Source organism: Semicossyphus pulcher, unplaced genomic scaffold (assembly GCF_022749685.1).
Source record: "Semicossyphus pulcher isolate SPU_LCO1_2020_fin unplaced genomic scaffold, fSemPul1.0.p SCAF_6, whole genome shotgun sequence".
Lineage (NCBI taxonomy): Eukaryota > Metazoa > Chordata > Actinopteri > Labriformes > Labridae > Semicossyphus > Semicossyphus pulcher.
This window is the reverse complement of record NW_027211737.1, coordinates 14497602-14519201: the sequence shown is the minus strand read 5'-3', so window position 1 is coordinate 14519201 and position 21600 is coordinate 14497602. Positions and strand designations below refer to the sequence as shown.

Sequence of the window (21600 nt, the reverse complement as noted above, 5' to 3'; positions counted from 1 at the left end):
CTCCTGAGCTCTTCGGAAGCTCACTCTCACTCCAGGCCAGTGCTGTTGCTGGCAGGACAGTGGATGTCAAAAATGCAACCTTGTTTTCCAGGACTATTGTGTCTCTCTGTGGTCCCTCTCTCTGCTGCTGTCATTTTAGTCTGGCAGGCGACCAGCCTGCTGGAAGAGCTCTGATGCCAGAAGTTGATCAGCTAATGTACAATACAATTATATCTCTCTAGTTACGAGTAGCTTATACCACCCTAGTGTATGTCAAAATTCAATGGCCATAAATCTTTTAGATGTGTATTACTCTGACAGTACAGCAAGAAAACTGCATATTTATAACAATTATGCAAACCTATAACAAACTGACTTTACTTTCTGAAGCATACAGTGAACATAAACATGAGCTGTGTTCATCAGAACAAAAGACCAGAGACTGTCATTGTCTCTGGACCAAAACAGAGGCTGTCTAGACTGCCTAAACGCCTGTTAGCGGTTTGTTACGTCTGCTATCAAAATAACGGTGGAGGCTGCATTTGCAGCGTGATAAAATGCTGTGGAAGTGAAGAGTTGATAATTTGTTGTTAAAAAATACATTTGATGTGTGATGTAAAGCCAGGGGAGCCGACTGTGGGGAAAGATTATGAATATCTTGGGAAGTTCAAAAGGGCTTGCAAATACGGATGTTCCTTTTTCCCATTCCTCAAACTCCATTCACATTATATATTTTGAATGACGAAGGAACAGGCTTTGACCAAATACTTATTAGTAAAGAAGTCATCATTATTTTTCCTTCTTGCTCCATCTTTCCTTCCTGTTGTATCTGTCCTTCCCCTACCCCCAACCCCTTCACCACCCTTACCCCTTCTCTTTTTGTCTTCGCCCCAGGTCAAGTCTCCGACTCTAGCAGGGCTGACTGATGACTCTGGCCGCACGTTGACCTCCTCCGACTTTAACTTGCGGTGTTTGACCCCGGACCAGAGAGTGGAGGGGCTGCTGGCCTACAGCAGCCATGAGGAGTTGGACCGCTTCAACCAGGAGGCACGACAGGGGAACAGACACCCCGAGCTGTTTGCTCTGTACCCACCAGCTGACGAGGTGAGACATAGAGAGAACTGATACTCACATGTTGAAATATACCATTGTAAGCATACATACTGGACACGTGTCAATATTTATAAGATGTGAGAAATATACAAGATGTGAAAAATAATTAAAACTATATTTAAAATTATTCTCTCTAAAGCTTTTTTAATAATTACCTTCATTTTATAAGCAAAAGATTTCAAAAATTCTGATTCTTTTTTCTTGGTTTTATTTTACGGTACACTTCGTATCTTTGGATATTGGACTGTGGGTCAGACCAAACAAGCAATATGAAGACATAATGTTGGACCGTTTGAAATTGAAATGGGCATATTTCACTTGTTAAAATATATTTTAAAAACCAAGCGATTAAGAAAAACAGTCTGCAAATTAATCTATAATAAAAAAACATTTAGATACACCCCTCTTTCACTGATTTACTTACAGACTTGAATAAATAATAACTTACTGGCTTACTTTCTGACTGACTTACTTACTAACTTACTTACTGACTTACTAACTTACTTACTAACTTTCTTACTGGTTTACTGACTTACTGACTTGCTTGCTTACTTACTGAATAAGTTACTTACTTGCTTACTCAGTCACTCGCTCACATACTTAGTGACTGACTGACTGACTCACTTACTTACTAACTTTCTTACTGGTTTACTGACTTACTGACTTGCTTGCTTACTAACTAACTTACTAACTCACTAACTTACTAACTTACTGGCTTATTAACTTACTCACTTATTTACTGACTTGCTTGCTTACTTACTGACTTACTTACTGAATAAGTTACTTACTTGCTTACTCAGTCACTCAGTCACTCACTTACTTACTGACTTTCTTACTGGTTTACTGACTTACCGACTTACTGACTTGCTTGCTTGCTTACTGACTGACTTACTTACTGAATAAGTTACTTACTCACTTACTCACTTACTGACTGACTGACTGACTGACTCACTCACTCACTTACTCACTTACTCACTTCATTGATTTCTAGGGAAATTCAGGACAATCTGAACCCTGTTAACAATAAGTTATATTTTTCTATTCTTTAGTAATTTTAGTTCATTCAAATTTAGAAACACTTGTAAATCTTGTTTAATGTGTTACTTCTGCTCCAAATTTAGCAGCCTTTCCATTTGTTTTCGCGTGGTTTGAAATCTTTCTCGGCTGTTGTGTTCCAGGAAGATGCAGTGGAGATCCGACCGATCCCTGACTGCCCCAAAGAACACATTGGAGACCGCATCCTGTTCAGATGCCAGGCCATCAAGTATGTCATACATTTTCATAAAACTGTAGGAGGGCGGGGGCGTTGAACAGCTGCCTTCTGTTTCTCTTAAAAGTTTGACAAGGAAGCAACAGTTAATAGTGTTAAAGGGGAGCCATTGAAACACCCCCTTATCTATGAAAATGAACTTTTGCTTAGCATTTAACATACAGAACGTTCTTGTCTGTCACATTTGATCACAACATCAAGGTTTGAGTTGATATTTCAAAAAGGCTGTTCGGTGTTTGGGACACACAGCGCTGTGTGGGAGAGTGGAGGAGTGCAGTGCAGTTGTTGTTGTTCTTCTCTAGAAATTCTCCCTCCCTCCCTCTCTCTGTGGGATTTTATTCCTGTGTCTCTTTCTCTTTCTTCTCAATCATTCATACACACACACACATATGTGCAGAGTTCCTTTGCCTTTCACTCTTGATCTCTCTCGTCCTTCTTTTGCAACCCATCAAACTGCCAAATGTTTTAGCTGAACTCATTTCTCAGCTTGCAGTGGTTTGGCAACTTCACCCTTTGTCCTTTAACTCTAAGTTCAAACAAGTCATCACTTACTGCAGAATGTTTTGTTGCTTCCCTACAGGAAAAAAAAAAGAAGTAGAAAAAAGTATTTCTTTTGCAGTTATTGAATCACTCATTTCCTCTTTCCTCTTTCAGGTTTGAGATCGACATTGAGCCCATATTTGCCACTATGGCTCTGTATGACCTGAAAGAGAAGAAAAAGGTAAGAAGACTTGGCCTCACAGTTTCTTATGTTGTCCTATTGCTGTTTCTAGTATTGGCTAACAGCATGTTATTTCCTGTGTCTTGGAGACTCTTGTGACATGTTCACCTTGCCACATACAGCACAGGGATACAACTAAATAACAACTTACAGTACAATACCCTGCAATAATTGCAAGTTTGGTGAGGATCATTTTGTGTGTTTGTTGTGGAGACCGTGTCTCTCAGTCGGTGTTGCGTCTGCAAGAAGGCCTCTCCTAAAACTAACTGAAAGTCACTCAACAGGAAGTTAGTGACTTTCATGTCACCACAAACTGCAGTCCCAATGTCGTGCCTAAAGACGTGCAATGCACTTCTAATTTATGATAAAGTGTCTCTGTTATTTCTCCACCCTTCTTTCATGGTAACTGCTGTGTATCATGAGCCTCCTCTTGATGCTTGGGAGGTCTCGTAGTTTGCTTTGGCAGTCAGCGTGGCAGTGAGGGATCAGTGTAATCTACAAGGTTTTATGTCCCATCATCCTCGCATATTGATGCCCACCGGGGGTCGTCATGTTTTGGTTCTATAACTACTAATACCACTCCGGGTTTTCCCAGTCATTCATTTTGAGCCAAGGCTGTTTGCATGTTTTCTGTGGATTTACACAGCTGGATGGTTTTTTGGGTGAAGGGGCTGGAAGGATTTAGTTTGTACTTAAGTGCTCATGGATCTCTCTCCGAAGACCGGGCTTAAGCCACCGGCCTTTCCCTCTTCTCAGCCGCTGCTTCAGGACTTAAGGCTCTGAGATGGTCTCCTGGATAAGACAGGGCAATTTAATGCCTTATACACGATAAAATGGACCGTATACGTCGGTCATGGGACAACACGAGCAACCTATGTTGTGCCTTCTTTAGAATATTTCGCCTGCATGCCAAATCACCAATATTGTCTTAGTTCTGCTTGACGTCAATCCAATAGAGCAGAGCTAAAGAGTCACATTGTCACAGTGTGTTTCACTTAAGATGACTAATTGTAATATGTGTTGTGTGTCCTTGTGAAGGTTAGCGCGACTCCCTGCCTATTACAGTGAGCAAATGCAGATAAAGACTGTTAAAGAGGCATGAAAAGTGTCTTTGAGTGAAGGAGAAGCTTTCCTTGTCAGTTAGATTTAATATGGTGTAACTGTGAAGTATTTGCCACTGACCCATTTATCTCTGCACCCTTCACTCTCTTCTTTACTTTCTGTCTCACTCAAACTTTCTTCAGTACATTTCAATCTCTTTTCTGTCTCCTCCAGAGTGTTACATTTTATTTTTTGCCACATTTCTGCCGCCTCTTTCCTCTCTGTTCCCCTGCATCCCTCACTGCTGTCTCTGGATCATGTGGGACCCTGTTGCTGTGTCTGTGTTTGCTTGTTTTTTTATGTTTCACATCTGTGAAATCTGCACCAGATGTTCATGTTATTCCACATAATAATCTAGTTGCCTTTCTGGTCCATCAGCCAAGGTGCGGACACAGGATTTGACCCAACAAGCGGCCTACTTATGATATCAAATTTATGGATATAATCATAAAAAAGGTTTTAGTGTGGACACGCAAGCGGCCAAATGTGTCCTCGCAGTAAATAAAGTTAAGATGTCTTCCAAGCTAACTGGCACTTATTAGTCTTCCTCATGTTATTCTACAAGACCAGACCAGCCTAGTTGTGCTGGACTGTGATTGCAGCCCCTTGGGGGGGAAAGTGATAAGTGGTTTTATATATGCAGTGGATTCTCTGCTATCAGTGAGCGACTCGTTTCAGGCAGTAAGAAGCGGTATAACTGCAGATGCATGAAAATGTAATGGAGAACATTTAAGGGAAAGTATCTAATGTCTGCTCAAAATATTGCACTTAGCTCTTTTTCCAGGGAAAAATAAATGTTAAAGGTGTCTTAAAACACAGCAGACTTGCTACACAATTGATAACGTGTGGGTCATTAGCATTTGGCATTTGCTCTTACACAATGTGTTTCAGTCAGTCATGCACGTAGCATTGTCTCACTGGGTCTGACTAATAAGGAATGTAAGAAAAGAGAAAAGGGCCAATTATGATAATTAAATGTTAGTTAGCTCAGTGAACATAAGCTGTGTGTTCTGACATGTTTGTTCTGTTTAGTGCTCCACGGTGGTGCAGTGGTTAGCACTGTCGCCTCACAGCTAGAAGATTCCTGGTTTGACTTCCTGTGTGGAGTTTGCATGTTCTCCCCGAGCATGTGTGGGTCCTTCCGGGTACACTGGCTCTCTCCCACAGTCCAAAGACATGCTCTTAAGGTTAATTTTTGACTTTTAATTGCCCGTGAGCATGTAAGGTTGTCTGTCTTCATGTGTAGATACAGACAGAGAGATGTACCCCACCTCTCACCCAATGACAGCTGGGATTGGCTCCAGCCCCCTTGCGACCCCGAACAGGATAAGTGATGGATGGAGGGATTTTCTGTTTTTCGTTAGAATATAAATCATAATATTCTCTTTAAGTCATCTGGCTTGTATTATCAATAAGTGATTTACTTAATTCCAAGAAGTCATTTGTCAAAGGGAGGTGAACTCCTCCACTGCAGTCTTTCACACTCGCAGTAAATGTGCATAATTTTAAAGTGAAAAGGGTCATTTCTGTCCACACAGGATCTTTCATTTCTCACTTGTTAGATCACTATTCACAAAATTGGATTTAAAAGAAACTTAATGTGATCAACCTTGAATACATCTCATAGTGTGTGGTCTGATCACAGTCGCTGTCTTTATGTTTTAAGTCAACAAATCAGCAGGTTTGGCTGTTTTGGTGTGGTCAGTTTAAAGGAGGTCCTATGGGATGAAATGAATGAGGAGTAGTTAATGGCTTTTAAATGAATAGGATCACATGACACACACAAGCCAGGTCAAACCAGGACACATGGCTGTGTTCCTAGCATGAGGTCATTCGGGATCAGTGGATTGGACTGAATGGATGATGATAATTTCCTCTGAAAACTTTGCACCTTAGAGCGCTTGCATTTCATTTTACCCCGAATTTGACGTTCTCAAGAGATTCTGTCAGCATGTGTGTGCTTTTGGTATAAAAATATGGTATTTTGGCTTTCAAAGTTAAACTTCTCATCCGTGTCTCCCTTCAGATATCAGAGAACTTCTACTGCGACCTGAACTCAGAACAGTTTAAGAACTTCTTGAAGCCTCACACGCCACATGTGGATCAGTCCACCCTGGCCAGATCCGCCATCTTTTCCATCACCTACCCTTCCCCAGATATCTACCTGGCCATTAAGGTAATAATGAAATCAATGGTGATAAGAAAAAATGCTAAGAAAGGTAGAAGATTTCTGGCTTTCAATAACTTGGTCCTTCTTCCAAATTGTATTTATATACCCTGTAATTATGTGCAGTGCTGTCTTTGTAGCTCTTGCTCTTTCTATGTATCAGGCCTTGATTGTACTTTTACTCTAAATGCTTATGCGTTTCCTGTCTGTGTTTTAGCTTGAGAAAGTTCTGCAGCAGGGAGAGATCAGTGACTGTGCTGACCCCTATATGACATTAAGAGAATGTGACTCTGCAAAGGTAATGTGGCCGGAGAAGAAGCCTTCCTCATTAAAACATTTACTTTCTGTATTTTATGTTTTGAGCTCAAAGGCATTTTTATTTTTTCTGTCAGAACAAGGACAAGCTTGAGAAGCTGCGAGGTCAGGCGGAGACGTTCTGCCAGAGGCTGGGTCGCTATCGCATGCCCCTTGGCTGGGCGACCGTCAATATTATGGATGTCATCTCTACTGCTGCGATAGACAGAGATGTCACCGACTCTGACAGCTTAAAAGGAGGTGAGTGCTTTTGTGTGTCTGTTTGTTTGACAGTAACACTTTGTGTTGACTTTCAGGCATTTGTGTGCATATCAATAGATTGTGTTTATAGCTGTGTGTATAACATTGGGCCAATAACGATTTATTTTCCAGGTAAATCCAGCAGCATAGACCGGAGAGCGCAGTTTCCCAGGAGGAACTCTGAACGTTACAGCACCATCGATGATCAGTTTCTTAGCATTTCTGCCTTCAAACCTGCTACCATCACTATCAGCACCATCTTTAAACAGGTTGGACCACTACCGAAGCACAAAGAGACAAATCTGTGAAAAATATGTTGTTTCCTTGAGGTGCAAGATAGTATAACAGACAGACAGGCTTGGAGTTACATCATGCCCTTGTCTCATTCGTGATCAAACATGCCATTCCGTTAGAGTGCAGTAATGTTTCTACCATAAAGCAATAACTGTGGATGAATGGTTTCACTGACTTGCTAAAACCATCTCTGTAACTATCTTCGCAGCAAATTCTACTACCAAGTTATGTTTTTTTATTTGAATGATTATGTGTCCCAAACAGTATTTCAGTCTTTTACTCTGATTGTGTTTGTGTGTTTGTCAGGAGGGAGATCGATTGAGTGATGAGGACTTGCTCAAGTTCTTGTCTGAGATCAAGAAAACCTCGACTCCACAGAGGAGGGTCAAGACAATACCAGGTCACTGCTCATTACACCGTAAAACTCAACCCGAGATCTTATTTATGTTTCTTAATTAAGGGAATAGTTCTACATTACGGGAATTACAGATGTCTTGCATAGAGTAGAGATTATTCTGTCTGTTAAAGATGAAGCTATCACTAGCAGCCAGTCAGCTTAAAGAGGGGGTATTATGCTGTTTCACATTATCAGACATATATATAATGTTCCAATGTTGGACGTCCAAACTAAATGTGGGTGAAGTTTCAAATCTGTAGGTAAAAGTATGTTGGAGTAATCCCCAGGCTTCTCAGCTCAGTCTGCAGGCTGCTGTGAATGCCAGGTTTCACACAGTTTTCTCTACACGCTGCACTTTGTGATGTCACAAAGTGCAGCCTCAGTAGGCCAAACAGAAGAAAGTGGGCTTGTAGGGGCAGGTTTTCTTAAAGGGACAGAGCTGACTGAGTTGTTTCAGACAGAGGCTGTATGAGGGCCTGCACAGAGCACCAGTGTGAGAAAAATGAGGATTTTTTTAACGATAAATTATGCTAAGCTACTCCACAGGTATCACAGAGTGAAATATGCTGAAGCTTAAAATTAGCATAATACCCCCGTTTAACTTTGCACAAAGAATAGACAGAGCCTTTGTTAAATCTGGAAAAAGCAAAGAGTGCAGTAACTTCCTGGAATCCTGTTGTCAACATTACTTTGCCAGACAGAAACTCCATGCCAAAAAACCCTTTCTTAAAGCTACAACGCATCGTTTCTAAACATCAGTTTTTGTTTGAATTAATGAAACAGAATATAAGTGAGCTTTAGAGGTGCTGGAAGACAAATTTTGTTGCCGTTGATTTTTTGTCTTTATGCTAAGCTAACTGGTGTAGCTTCATACTTAATGGACGGAGATGAGATGGATTTTGATCCTTTGAACTTGCTGTTAGTAAGAAAGCAATTTTAGATTTTAATTTTATTAGTGTGTATGTCTTTGTTTATTGATTATGTATAGGATTCAAATGGGATGACGTGATATCACATAATATATACAGTAAACAGTATATGCTGCTCCCTCTTTTGTTTCCTAAAGGTTCCATTAAACTGGACATGTCTCCGGTCCACGACACGCCACTAGCATGTTTGTCCACTGAGCTCATCCCTCTGATACCTGTGGCTGAGAAGAACATTCGGCCAGTCAAAGAGGTGCTGGAGTTCCCATCCAGTGAAGTTTATGTCCCTCACAACATTTACAGGTGAAACTGAATGGTGATACATTCATATTGCATTTTTATTCACAGTGATTCAAAACAATAACAGGAACAAAAAAAGATTATCTTTATTTTTATAATCAAAATGTTGAAAAGATTGTGACAGTGCAGGAAAACCGCTTATACCTCAACATGATGTAATACAAACAAAGTTTAAAAAAGCAAAGGACTCATGGTTTGAGGTGTAAACAAGTTTGTTTTGAAAGGCCAGAGGCAACAAAAACAGTCATGCTGCACTCATCTATCAAGAGCTGACATCGCTCTGCGGCTTTGCTCTTTCCAGCGTGGTGACTATTTTTAGGCCTTTCCAACCAGCCTACCTGTGAAATTGCCTGATGGTGAAACACTAAGGAGGCAGCCTGTGAGCGTGACGAGGTTTCAATCAACACTCGGCACTAAAAGGGTTTCGCTTGTAACGAAACATTTGTTACTTCATGCGTGAACAAGTCCCCTGTGTGCTAATTACACACTGACATTCTGCGAGCATTTGTTCGGTGGAGTCTGTATTCAAGGTTTCAGCACAGATTACAGTGTGGTATTAAAACCACAGGTCGCAGTAAATTACTGGTTGTTGGGACTTTTCTTTGACATAAATGTCACTGTACTGCTGCATGACAAAATGTGCTGTACAGACAGTGCCATCTAGTGTTGAATATTGGAACTGTTTAGGGTTTTGCATGATTATTTAATATCTTAATTAAACAGGAAGTGTCCCCGACACTCTGTCTCTCCCTGCGTCTCTTTAGGAACCTGCTTTTCGTCTACCCCCAGAGGCTAAACTTTGTCAACAGGCTCACATCAGCAAGAAACATCACCATCAAAATCCAGTTTATGAGCGGAGAGGACCCAGCCTGCTGTCTTCCTGTGAGTGCTGCTGTCTTCATCTGTGATGTTACTGTACTATTATGACAGAGAGATTTATTTTCCTGACAATTCTACTGGATTTGCTGATGAAAGTGCTCATTTTGTACTGTTTTATTGAAGAAAGCTCAAGTTATTGTACCTTTTTTACTTTGTGTTCAGGTCATTTTTGGGAAATCAAATGGTGCTGAGTTTTTATCAGAAGTCTACACCCCTGTTACCTACCATAACAAGTAAGAACCATAAATTGAGTCACAAAATATTGTTAATCATGGCATATTTTTGGCATTCTAACAGTCTGAGTAACTCCTTTCTTTCTAATTCTGGATTGTGGTTGTCCCTGGTTTCTCCTCTCTCCCTCTCTGTTGTGGTCTTCTTCCGTCCGTGTTTCTTCCTTTGTTACTCCCTGTTTCCCTCTCTGTCAGGTCTCCAGACTTCTATGAGGAAGTGAAGCTGGCTCTCCCAGCCCGTCTCACAGAGAGACATCACCTGCTGTTCACCTTCTACCACATCAGCTGCCAGCAGAAACAGAACCAGAGTGGCAGCTGTGAGACGCTCATCGGATACTCTGTGAGATTTCGTCCTTTACTATCCAACCATATTTCTCATTGAAGAAAGAGAAGAAAGACATGCTAGGATGCTAACATTAGCATTAATTTTAAAGCATGTTCTCGCAGAGCCAAGCAAAGATACTGATTAAACAAGACCCTGGAGTGCATGAAATAAATACATAAATAATCCTGTTCATATCTTATCTAGTGGTTGCCAATGTTGAATAATGACCGACTGCAGGCTGGCCAGTTCTGTCTACCCATCGTCTTGGAGCGACTACCTGTCAACTATTCCCTGCACACACCTGAGGTACACACATCCGCACATTATGAACTGAACACAGACGTGTTAGCAGACACAAGGTTATATCTTGTGTGTTTTCTTTATGTAGAAACTTCCCCTTCAGGCCCAGCCAGTCAAGTGGATGGAGAGTCACAAAGGGCTTTTCAACCTCGAGATCCAGGCTGTGTCATCTGTGCACACACAGGTGAGGTGTGGTTTCCCAGGCAGACACAAATGCATGATAGCTGTTTTGTGCTTACTCTCTCTATCTCTCTTTTTCTGTCATGCACACATGCTCATCCACACACACACACACACACACACACACACACACACACACACACACACACAGTGTACAACAAGTGCCCACTCTGCTCTAGTAAGACATCCACCCTGGAGCTTTACATGCAGCCTGTCATGTTATATTCCTTTCTCTGTCTCTGTTGTTGTCATCTCTATGCTTTCTTTTACATACTTAAAATCATCTCTTTTCTTTTTCAGGACAACCACCTTGAGCGTTTCTTCACCCTCTGCTACGCCTTGGAGGGTGGAGCTACGTTCCCGCTGCGGGTCAGGGAGGAGAAGATTCCAGAGAACAAGCTGGAGCATGAGCTGAAGCTCAGCATCATCTCCCTGTCCTCCTCCAGTTTAGAGCCTCTGGTCCTCTTCCTCCATCTAGTGCTGGATAAACTCTTCACCCTCATTATGCAGCCCATGGTCATCGCTGGCCAGACCGGTAAGTAGTTAGCGTGACATATTAAGAATGTGAAGTCAAAGTTGCTGCAAGGATGTTAAATATCCTCTCTCTCTAGCTTCTCCGATTTGTATGTTGAATATGTTTGGCTTAAGGATTATTGGTCGGACCATGCAAGACATTTTACAAGTTGTTTAACCGTTTTTGTGAGAAAGGAATATTAGAGTTTTATGATTTTACTTTGGATTATATTAATATCAAAGCTCCAACGATTTTATTTGCATGTTCATGTCTGTGTCCTACAGCCAATCTGGCCCAGATAGCCTTCGAATCAGTGGTGTCCATTGTCAACAGTCTCCACAACAGCCAGGAGCTGATCAGGGACCAGCAGGGTAGAAACAGCCTCTTGGCGACCTACCTTTACTGGGTGTTTAGTCTGCCTGACCCCCCTCAAGACATGCAGAATGCAGGTACTGACACTATCATTTATAATCATGAATTTGCTTACTTTTTGGTACATTTGTCATTTTCCCTTTTATTATATTTGCTGTGATTATTTTAAGAAATGCATCTTTTTTTTTCGTGTGTCAATGGACCCGTGTTCAGGTTCAGGGAGTCTGATGCCTTCAGCAGAGATCCGTTACAGCACCATGGGTCGGGCCACAGCAGCCACAGTCGGCAGCATGCTTCTCAACTCCAGAATACGCAGCAGCAGCAACCCCGACATCACACCACACTCCTCTGCTGAAGATGCTGAGGTGAAAAACATCCTCTCTGCCAAGGTACGGAGGGTGGACCCAGGCACCCCATCTTACAAAATCTTAAGTTTGCAGTGATTTCAAAGTAAAGGTTTACATGTCACATAAAAAAGATGCTTTTGTAGTTTCAAAAATATACTTCGATATAATATCCCTGTACTCTTAAAGCACAATAAGCGTTTATTCAAAAAGTGCATGAAAAAAAATTCTACTTATTTGCCCTAATTGTTGCTTACAGTCCATATTTTACCAGGCCAATGTTAGAGTTACAGTATTTAAAAAGTATAATATACTGCAAACTGACACTGATGCTTGCACACACATACAAAACATCCCCACAGTACATTAGGTATTGTAATAAGCCACTCGTTGCCCACTCTAATGAATGCATCAATCACGTTCAATGTGATGGAACCTGTGTGTTTCTGTCTGCAGGCCCACAACAACCCAGGCAGCCGCATGTCCACCTACGGGGAAGTAACCAACCACCAGAACTCCACAGGAAGCACCAGACCCTCCAACAGAAAGGTAAAAAAAAATCTCCCTTTTTATTAGCTTCTCAATGTTTAATGAACATTTGATATGTAACAAAATCCACCACAGGTTCCTGATGAGGTGAAAGCACTTTATTTAATATATTTGCATTTTACTGAGAAATAAATTTCATTCATCTACTTTAAAGCAGAAGTGGTATCCCCCTGTGCTGCAGATTCTGGATTTTGATACCAAATGCCTTCTCAACATTTAAATATGAGCCTTCAGTTGTGAGTTGATTATGTTGGAGTTAGAGATAGTTAGAGGTAGAGATGGTGATATTAAGTCAGGGTAGATTGTGTGGCGCTGTAGACGTTTGATATCTTTCTTCAAAATAATTTGCAACTGCTGCTCAGAGAAAATACTATGGTTGATAACATTCATTGCCTATAGATCAGGCCCATAATTTGTATATTGTAAACATTATTACTGCTGTCTTGTTTCACTGGTATTAAAGACCAGTTCTTACATTTTCAGACATAGAAAATGTTCTGCATGAAATAATAAATTGTGTCTGATATGTCTTTTCTGCACCCAAGGCATCTCCTCCGTCTCCTCCATTAAAAATTCCCCAATCTGCATAGTCCCCCCCACTATGCAAATTTCCAACCGCCGCCTCCGTCGCGAAAACAAAACACGTCTCTGCCATCGTTTAGTGGCAACTTGCCGAAACTCAGCTGGCTTGAAATGTAGTCATTAGCAGTAGTAACGTTAACGTCAGTAGTCAGTAGTGAGTTTGCAAAAATGACGATGACGGTTACAGCTGGCTCGCGCATTGCCGAAGTGGTTGCCATTGGCTGCACATAATGATATGCATAGCGTCACCCTGTCCATTAACGGGATTGGCTCCTTAGGTTTGTGACGTCTCAAACCCGCCAATCTGAAAACGTGTTGTTCAGCCTGTCCTTGGTACACTGCAGTTTAAAAGCAGACAGGCCCAGCCATGGAGATGACTGCTGATGTTGTCCCTGATATGTCTTATAGCACAAGAACAACACCACATGGAGGTGTTTACAAGGTTAAACACTTGATTTTCACTGGAGGGGTCTTTAATTGCGGAGAGAATTTCAAATTTACAAACTGAGCTTTACAGTAACAGGTTAACAAGTGGTGCACAGATAGGAGTCCAGAGATGAGGCAAAGAATGACATGACATGAAGCATAATCAATGTAACTCTTAGTGTGTTGACCTTGGCTGCCACTATTCATAAAACATAAAACTTTTGAATTGGCTTTAAATTTAAAGTACTGACAGCACTTGTCTTCTTAGTAAGTAATATGTGTGTCTTCTGTCATACTTAATAAAGGAAAAAAATAAACCCTATGGCTGGCATTCAACAGTGCTCGGACTAAAACTGTTCAGCAGTTCACCTAATAAGTCGAGCTTTCAGCCACCAGTTCCCTCTGCTCACCAGAGGGTGGTAGTGTTACTCTGAGGACACGGGTATAAGGGCTGTATGAGTTTTGGTTAAAGGTCTTTTCATGTTCAAAGCTCAGCCAGTAAAGCAACATTAATTCATGGAGACATAAAGTATAATACTTGCAATGCTTAAGGGTATCTCTCAATACAGTGTGTGTTTTGTCCCTTGCAGCAGTTTCATGAGGAGCTGGCCCTGCAGATGGTCGTCAGCACCGGGGTCTGCAGAGAGAATGCGTACAAATACGCCTGGTTCTTCTTCGAGCTGCTGGTCAGAGAGCCATTTTTTACTATTCCATATTACTGCATTGTTTTTGATTGACGATGAGCCTTAAGAGAAAAAAAGAGACTGCTTCAGGTGTTAATGATAAATGGATGAAGTAATAAAAACAATACATAACCTCATGAACACACACGTTAAAAGATTAATGGCGGGTTGATTGTGTGATGGATAAAAGAGCATTTTGAAGTCAATGTAGTCGGTAATTCATCACTCTCTTGGAGTTTTGGAAGTGTGTCATCACTCATATTCACTCCCATCCCTTCAGCTCATCTCATCTCACTCATCTCTTACCTCATTTATTTATGTTTCGGCCTTAAATAACCTCCATAGGGGATGCTCATTTAATTAATAAAGCATCTAATGAGGCATCTTGTGTAATTGGAATGGAGCTGATAGGAAGGGAGTGGTGATAAATAATGAAATGTTGCTTTTTTATCGGCTCAGCCTCACATCTGACAGGTTACTTGACAGATTATTGACTTACATGCATATTCATCACTCTCACTTTCGATTAACATTCATTTCTATGGTGTCCCCTCTTGATTTTATCTGATTCTCATTTGTTATGTGTGTGTGTGTGTGTGTGTGTGTGTGTGTGTGTCGGTGTGACAATGCTTTAACAGGTGAAAAGCATGGCTCAGCATGTGTCTCATCTCGACAAGCACAGCGTCCCCCGAAGAAGCCGCTTCTCGGATCGATTTAAAGATGACATCACCACCATTGTCTCCGTGGTTACAGCTGAGATCGGGACCATCCTTGTCAAGCAACATAAGGTACGATAACCTTAGTCTGCCTGTGTGCCTCCTGTCCTCCTGGGTTGGGTTCTGCAGGAGCAGTATCAGCCTGAGTGTACATGTTGTCAGTGTCCTCCAAACAACAGGGGAGATGGAGGTGCTAATTATATTTGCCTCTGCAGTATCAAAAGCTCAGCTTTCACGGCTATTTGCTTGGCAAGATCCACTCAGTGCGGCTTACTGATTGGTCTTTGTTGGTTGTTGTTGTTTTAGGAGGTAGAGCAAGCAGAGAAAGTCAACATCAGTCTGGCCTTCTTCCTCTATGACCTGCTGTCTCTCATGGACCGAGGATTTGTCTTTCAGCTGGTGAAAAACTACTGCAACCAGGTATTACCAGTATGAATAACACTGATAACAATACCAAAGCCATTTAACATGTCTGTAAAAACATGGATTCAATATTTATTTCAGTATTTCCCCCGTGTTTTTTCTGAAACCAACTTTTCATAAACCTTCTGTAAATGTGTACTATCACGCATCAACTGATTATTTTTGCTCTTTTTCCCTTCTAGATGTCAGCTAAGAGTGTGTCAATGCCAACGCTGATCAGCATGCGTCTGGAGTTCCTGCGAATCCTGTGCAGTCACGAGCACTACCTCAACCTGAGCCTGTTCTTCAGCAGCCCTGCCTCCGCTCCTGCCTCACCATGTCCATCTATCTCCTCACAGGTCTGCCCACTCGTCTGTCAAAGTTTCCACTTGTATAGTTTTAATTTGGGCATCCAGGCGCTTGTTTCTTCATTGACAGTGAAATACAGCAATCTAATGGTTTCACAATCTGTACGGCATATGACATCCTCTGTCCTTAGACCCCCAGTTTGGATAAAGAATATCATCAGTAATAAGTGAGCAGTGTGAATGTTTGGGCCCTGAAGCTCATCTAGGAAAATACAAATACAGGGATTGCTAAGTAGAATTATAATAAGTGAGTTTGGGGAGTCATTAGATGGGATTAAAATTAAAACAAACTGTTAAAGTGCTTTGCAAGAAAACTTTGCAATAAAAAAAATTGTCTTCCGTCTCTGCCTCTTTCCAGAGCTCCGGCTCGATCAGCTTCCAGGAGCAGCAGAGGATCTTGGCGCTGTTTGACCTTTCCCCGGAGTTCAAGCAGCAGCACTACCTCACCGGTCTGCTGCTGACAGAGCTCAGTGCTGCCCTGGACATGGAGTCAGAAGGGTACGGAAACATAGACAACTTCAAGTTGACACCCCTCATGACCTTGTTATTACAAAACTTTCTAGATGATTGACACACCTTTCATGTATGAATTCATCAAACTGTTGCAAGTCAGTACTCAGACTTAGACCAGGAAACAAGCAGGTTTAACTCTGCTCAACCCTGATATTGACACGAGGGCCATAACTTGTGCAAACAGTAGTAGCCTGTATACATGTCATTTAATTGATGGAGCCAATAAAACCTTTAAAACAAATATTTGTGTTCACAGGGGAAAGGTCCAGAGAAAGGCAATCAATGCCATCTACAGCCTGCTGTGTTCACATGATCTGGACCATCGCTGTATTAAACCTGAGGTCAGAGCCAAGGTGGCTGCTCTCTACCTCTCCCTGGTGGGGATCATCATTGACTCCACCAACTATCTGGACTTCACTGGTAATTATACACACAAAACAGATCATCGGCATGTAATGTAAATTGTGTACATGCTTCTATTACATGCACTTACAGTTCTTTTTGGACTTTAAAGTGGTAACTCGAAGATCTCAGTTTCGTTCTCTTTGGCGGCACCTATGGTGATAAACGGTAATTGCGGGAGCACACTTCCCAGATATCCAAGCAGCGTTGCATGTGTGACGTCAACGGCTGGCTCCGGGTGTTCCTTTTTAGACTGTTTGCCTTCATCTGAGCGTCAAATTAGTTTCTTTTTCTTTGGATTTTGACTTATTTTTGAAGTTGTATCTGTAGTCATCGATCTTTTCTCTGTTTGTTCAGCCATAGTAGATTACTGTTTACTCGCAACACTTGCAGAGACCAGAAAAGCAGCCGCTTAACTCCGCCTACCCTCTCTGGCAGGCCAACCACTGCTGGGTGCTTGAAAATGCGTCACTAACTGGGCACCGCTTGTCATCTTTCCGCGAAAGTTGCACCCGACACCCAGTCTGTAATACAAGCGCAAAGGCTTTCATCAGTGGGCCACAGGCTCAAACACCATTGTGTTGCCTCATTCGGCGATAGATAGTGACTTACCAGACATTTATTAAAATGAAAATCTTCGAGATCACATGGACACATACAGCACACATAGACCAAAGTTATTTGTGGAACATTCAGTTTAGCAACCACAATCCCACAGTGAAAGTAAGTTAAAGTGTTAGTGAAGGTTTTAGGAAAAAATAAACTCATTTGTACTGGCAGAATTAGTTTGGTTGTTCTTAACACAAAGTATTCACTCATGCAAAAATAATCCCTCTTAATCATCACGTAAGACCCTCTTGGCGTTTATGATGGTGTCTGTATCTACTGAGATCCTATCCTCTGCCTCTAATTCATTATTTTGCTGTGGACCTTTCTTGGCCTAAATCTCTGGGCAGTGAGTGTGAAGCAAATTCATGTGTTCGCAAACTGCAACTAAAAAATCTGGTTAATTCTGTTATTTCCTCTAGTAGTATTTAACAATATTTCTTTAATATGTTGTTCTGTATATTTTGTAGTTCATCCGCCATCCTTTTAACATATGACAAAGCAGGTTTTAATGCTAAATTGTCTATTTTAAGTTTGATAAAGACTCAGTAGTGTCAAAAGTTTTGCACAGTTAAAGCTTTTAATTGAATTCTGTGTGTTTCAGCTCTCTCCTCTTCACTTTAACATATTTGACCCTGTAATTTTCTCCGTAGTTTCTGACACGCGCGGCGGGAAAAACAAGACGGGAGGACCTGAGGATGACCTTGAAAATGTCCCACCCATCAATCAGTCTGTTGCCATGGCGATTGCTGGAAACCCCTTCAACACGCTGGGACGGAATGTTCTCGTTTCCATGGCATCCATGGTAAAATCCCGGAATAATTTCTTAATGATGAGATGAAAAAAGGTTCTAGTTTGTTTTCATTGTTTTCAAAGTTCAAAAGTGCATGTGTGAGTGTGTGTGTGAGTATTCTGCCTCCTAACAGGTGAGCTGCACTGAGGCAGATTGATTAGCTGTCAGCGCCACACACACACTTCATCCATCCTGAAAAATCACACCCACACATACACTCACACACATACGTCTGCTGGAGATGGTTTATGGGCAGGAATTGCCATCATAAGTGAACAGGGCCGTCCTCCCTGACAAACAGATCCATCAAGTGTAGCTACAGCAACAACACAAGCAAAGAAAATGCCATTCTCGTCCTCTTTCCCTGCTTCTCTCCAGGAGATGAATCAGTTCCTTGTACGTTGTAACATGAAATACTGTTGTGGAAAAACTGATTTTCACACAACTGAGCCATCACCTGGTATCCATCACAAATCCAAACATGGCTGCCAGAGCGCTTGTTCCTCATTTTCATGCAGATCCCTTTCAAACAATGTTTGACTCTTTTACTCATAGCAACAGAAATGCTTTTTCACTTGGAGCATATTTTCAAATAAACAAGTGATGGTTTGGATTACGTGCTACAAGCATTTGACGTCGGTTCTGGTGAGCTTCACTCAGTCTCTGCTGTGAAACGGAGACCTGGAAACCAGGTTTAAGGTGGGACCACTGGAGCACTAGGAGGTTAATGGGTACATTTATCAAAGCTGACACTCAGTGAAGCAGCAGTAGCTCTATATGGTAGCGATTCATCATCAGAGGAATGAAGGTAAATTAATCTGCAGTAGATTTAATGCCTATTAAAACGTGGAAGAGAACATACTTTAGTAACGCCGTGTTGGTGGTTTAGTTTGTGGATGAGACTATTAGTTTGTTAGATTAACTACTTTTATACTGTAAAACTCCGTGGGCAGAGCAAGACTACAGCAGACAGTGTTTGGCTGTGAACCAGACTATCTGTCATGTTTGTTTCTGGTAGGTAAAGTCTTAATGCACATCCAGCAGATGTGGATGTTAGTAGGTACATTTCTGAATGAGTGCAGGTGCTCCTTTTCTTCTACACTAAACCGTATCAAACTGCCTATTTGTCTCTGTCCTATCTCCTCCCAGCAAGGTAAATCCGTAGCCACCCTGGCAGCAGACACCAGTCGCCACCTGTTGGTGTGTTTCCTGTGGGTGATGAAGAACGCTGATCGGAGCCTGATTCAGCGCTGGACTGTAGATATGCCTCCCTCACAGCTGAACAAGCTGCTGGAGCTCCTCACTATCTGTGTGTCCTGCTTTGAGTACAGGGTCAGTTTGTGCATGTACACACATCAGTGTGGTTGCAGCAGTCATTTGAGTCCATTTAATGTTTATGTAAATACAGATGTGTATTTGTCTATCTTGTCTGCAGCTGTATTTATCATACAAAACTTAAGGATAAATCCAAAGTATTAAGTACAAAATATTGAAACTGTATGAGCTTTGTGTTTGCACCATGTGAATATTTGTTTGTCTGTTGGTAGGGTAAGCAGAGCAGTGACAAAGTGAGCACCCAGGCTTTACAGAAATCCCAGCAGGCTAAGCTGCAGCTGGAAGAAGCCCTGCTGAGAGGAATGGGAGCCCGCGGGGAGATGATGAAACGAGTCGGAGGTAGTGTATCTACTTGCACTTTAACAACCACCTTTTGGAAAAATTGCTTTTCTGTCAGATTTAGATCTGCATTTCCTGCAATATTGAAAAGTTTTGAGCATGAACTACCTCCAAAACTAGTGAACACTCATATTTTTCAAATGTTATCAGTATTCTAGAAATGTGCGGTCAGCAAGTCACTATAGGAACCAATTTCAGGTCACACAGTCTATGCTAAGGCGCTCCTATGCTTCCTGCTATAGTCAGGAGTTTTGTACAACTTATGTGTGCAGTTTTTAAACATGAGTATACTCTGGTGTATATGGAGACCAAGTAAATGTTTGAACATTGTGAATATACAGCTTTAATAGTTTTCATTTTCTCAGCATTTTTTTAACCCAGATCGTCTAAATCGCTTCTTGTTCTGCAATAAACCTCCCATTATGTCTTTGCATTAAACATAATATTCATCCCTCAGACTGCATGCTTTCCTTTCGTATGCTTTAGTACATATTTTGCACTCAAGTAAATGTGCGTAACAGTTTTCGTGAAAAGATTTGCTGCTTGTTGATCCTTCACAGGAATGGATAGGACCATGGGCCAGAGGGAGCACCTGCGTTGGAGGAAAGACCTCACTCAGTGGAGACAAACCAACGACAGACAGGACAAGTAAGTTATCAGTGTCTTTTTTTAATTTGATCTTTTAAGTTGCTTTCCATTCCTCTCTTGACATCTTGACTGTATTTGGGGTAGACTGTAGTTCAGTATGTAGGGACTTGGCTTGGGAACCGGAGGGGGGCCTGGTACGAACCGAGCCTGGAATTGGGACTGGTAGCTGGAGAGGTGCCAGTTCCTTTCCTGGGCACGTCGAGGTGTCCTTGAGTAAGGCACCAAATCCCTTAACTGCTCGGGGCGCATGTCCATGTGCAGCCCCCTCACTCTGACATCTCTCCATTAATGCATGTCCATGGAGTCCTGTTTGTGCATGTCTGTAATTCGGGCCTTTGTGTGTGTAGCATTTATGTAAAAACAGAGTGAAAAAATACAATTTCCCCTCTGAGATTAATAAAATATGTCTTCTTCTTCTACTTCTTTACTCCACTCTTTCCCTCAGGACTAAAGCAGAGCTGGACCAGGAGGCTCTGATCAGTGGGAACTTAGCAACAGAGGCTAACCTTGTAGTGCTGGACCTGCTGGAGACTATTGTACAGGTGGGAACTCTCTAACCTGCACCCATGCAATATCTAACATGAACATGAAACAATGATAAGATAAAAATGATAAATATAATAGGGCCTTTTAAAATTTGATATGTGGTATAAGATTGCACCATATTTCTCTAACATTTAGAGAAATGCAGCTGCAGAGGGATTGAAGGGTCAACAAGAGATGGTCTTTAATTCGCAAGCACCATTTATGAAATAAATCAATTTGCATGCATAAATAAAATACAAACCGAGTTCTTGATTTGCTGTTGAGAGTGAAGAAAATTTCAAAAATGTTGAACACAAATAATGCAAAATGTGCAGCTCGTGTGACACATTTCAGTCTTAGCTTGAAGCGTGACCTGCATATTTGACCACCTCTCTGCTGTAAAGGTCGCTCATGTAATTTTTAAGCTGTTAAAACTTCTAATTTGCATTTAAGTTACTTCCTAGTGTATCCACCAGTTTAACCATTTGTCTCATGTGATTTCTCTCTCCTGTCCAGGCAGTGCCGTTGGCCGACTGTAAGGACAGCGTGGTTGGCGGGGTGTTGAAGGTGTTACTCCACTCTCTCACCTGCAACCAGAGTACCACTTTCCTCTCTCACACCTTCAGCACACTCAGAGCGCTTGTTGTCAAGGTACTTTGGATATGATGGTTGTGTGTGTGGTGGCTCTTTGTGAAAATCCAGTAGGAGGTGTGTGGGTGGATGTGTATACACGAGCACTATCTGTG

At 41.7% G+C, this 21600-nt stretch overlaps 1 protein-coding gene across 2 annotated transcripts in view; it reads left to right on the top strand.

Annotated features, from left to right (window-relative positions):
• Window positions 1–21600, top strand: part of dock8 (dedicator of cytokinesis 8) — a 47422-nt gene that overhangs the window by 7517 nt on the left and 18305 nt on the right. For both annotated transcript variants that reach the window (XM_069682359.1, XM_069682358.1), the window contains exons 5-34: window positions 874–1083; window positions 2271–2356; window positions 3017–3083; window positions 6211–6360; window positions 6569–6649; window positions 6744–6906; window positions 7039–7175; window positions 7507–7600; window positions 8664–8826; window positions 9588–9705; window positions 9865–9935; window positions 10128–10272; window positions 10462–10563; window positions 10646–10741; window positions 11038–11272; window positions 11536–11700; window positions 11837–12012; window positions 12424–12516; window positions 14115–14210; window positions 14846–14995; window positions 15230–15343; window positions 15529–15684; window positions 16052–16191; window positions 16463–16626; window positions 17868–18019; window positions 19157–19339; window positions 19555–19681; window positions 20242–20329; window positions 20775–20871; window positions 21371–21505. In XM_069682359.1, the coding sequence (XP_069538460.1) occupies window positions 874–1083; window positions 2271–2356; window positions 3017–3083; window positions 6211–6360; window positions 6569–6649; window positions 6744–6906; window positions 7039–7175; window positions 7507–7600; window positions 8664–8826; window positions 9588–9705; window positions 9865–9935; window positions 10128–10272; window positions 10462–10563; window positions 10646–10741; window positions 11038–11272; window positions 11536–11700; window positions 11837–12012; window positions 12424–12516; window positions 14115–14210; window positions 14846–14995; window positions 15230–15343; window positions 15529–15684; window positions 16052–16191; window positions 16463–16626; window positions 17868–18019; window positions 19157–19339; window positions 19555–19681; window positions 20242–20329; window positions 20775–20871; window positions 21371–21505 (3954 nt within the window). The remainder of the gene's footprint in view (window positions 1–873; window positions 1084–2270; window positions 2357–3016; window positions 3084–6210; window positions 6361–6568; window positions 6650–6743; window positions 6907–7038; window positions 7176–7506; window positions 7601–8663; window positions 8827–9587; window positions 9706–9864; window positions 9936–10127; window positions 10273–10461; window positions 10564–10645; window positions 10742–11037; window positions 11273–11535; window positions 11701–11836; window positions 12013–12423; window positions 12517–14114; window positions 14211–14845; window positions 14996–15229; window positions 15344–15528; window positions 15685–16051; window positions 16192–16462; window positions 16627–17867; window positions 18020–19156; window positions 19340–19554; window positions 19682–20241; window positions 20330–20774; window positions 20872–21370; window positions 21506–21600) is intronic.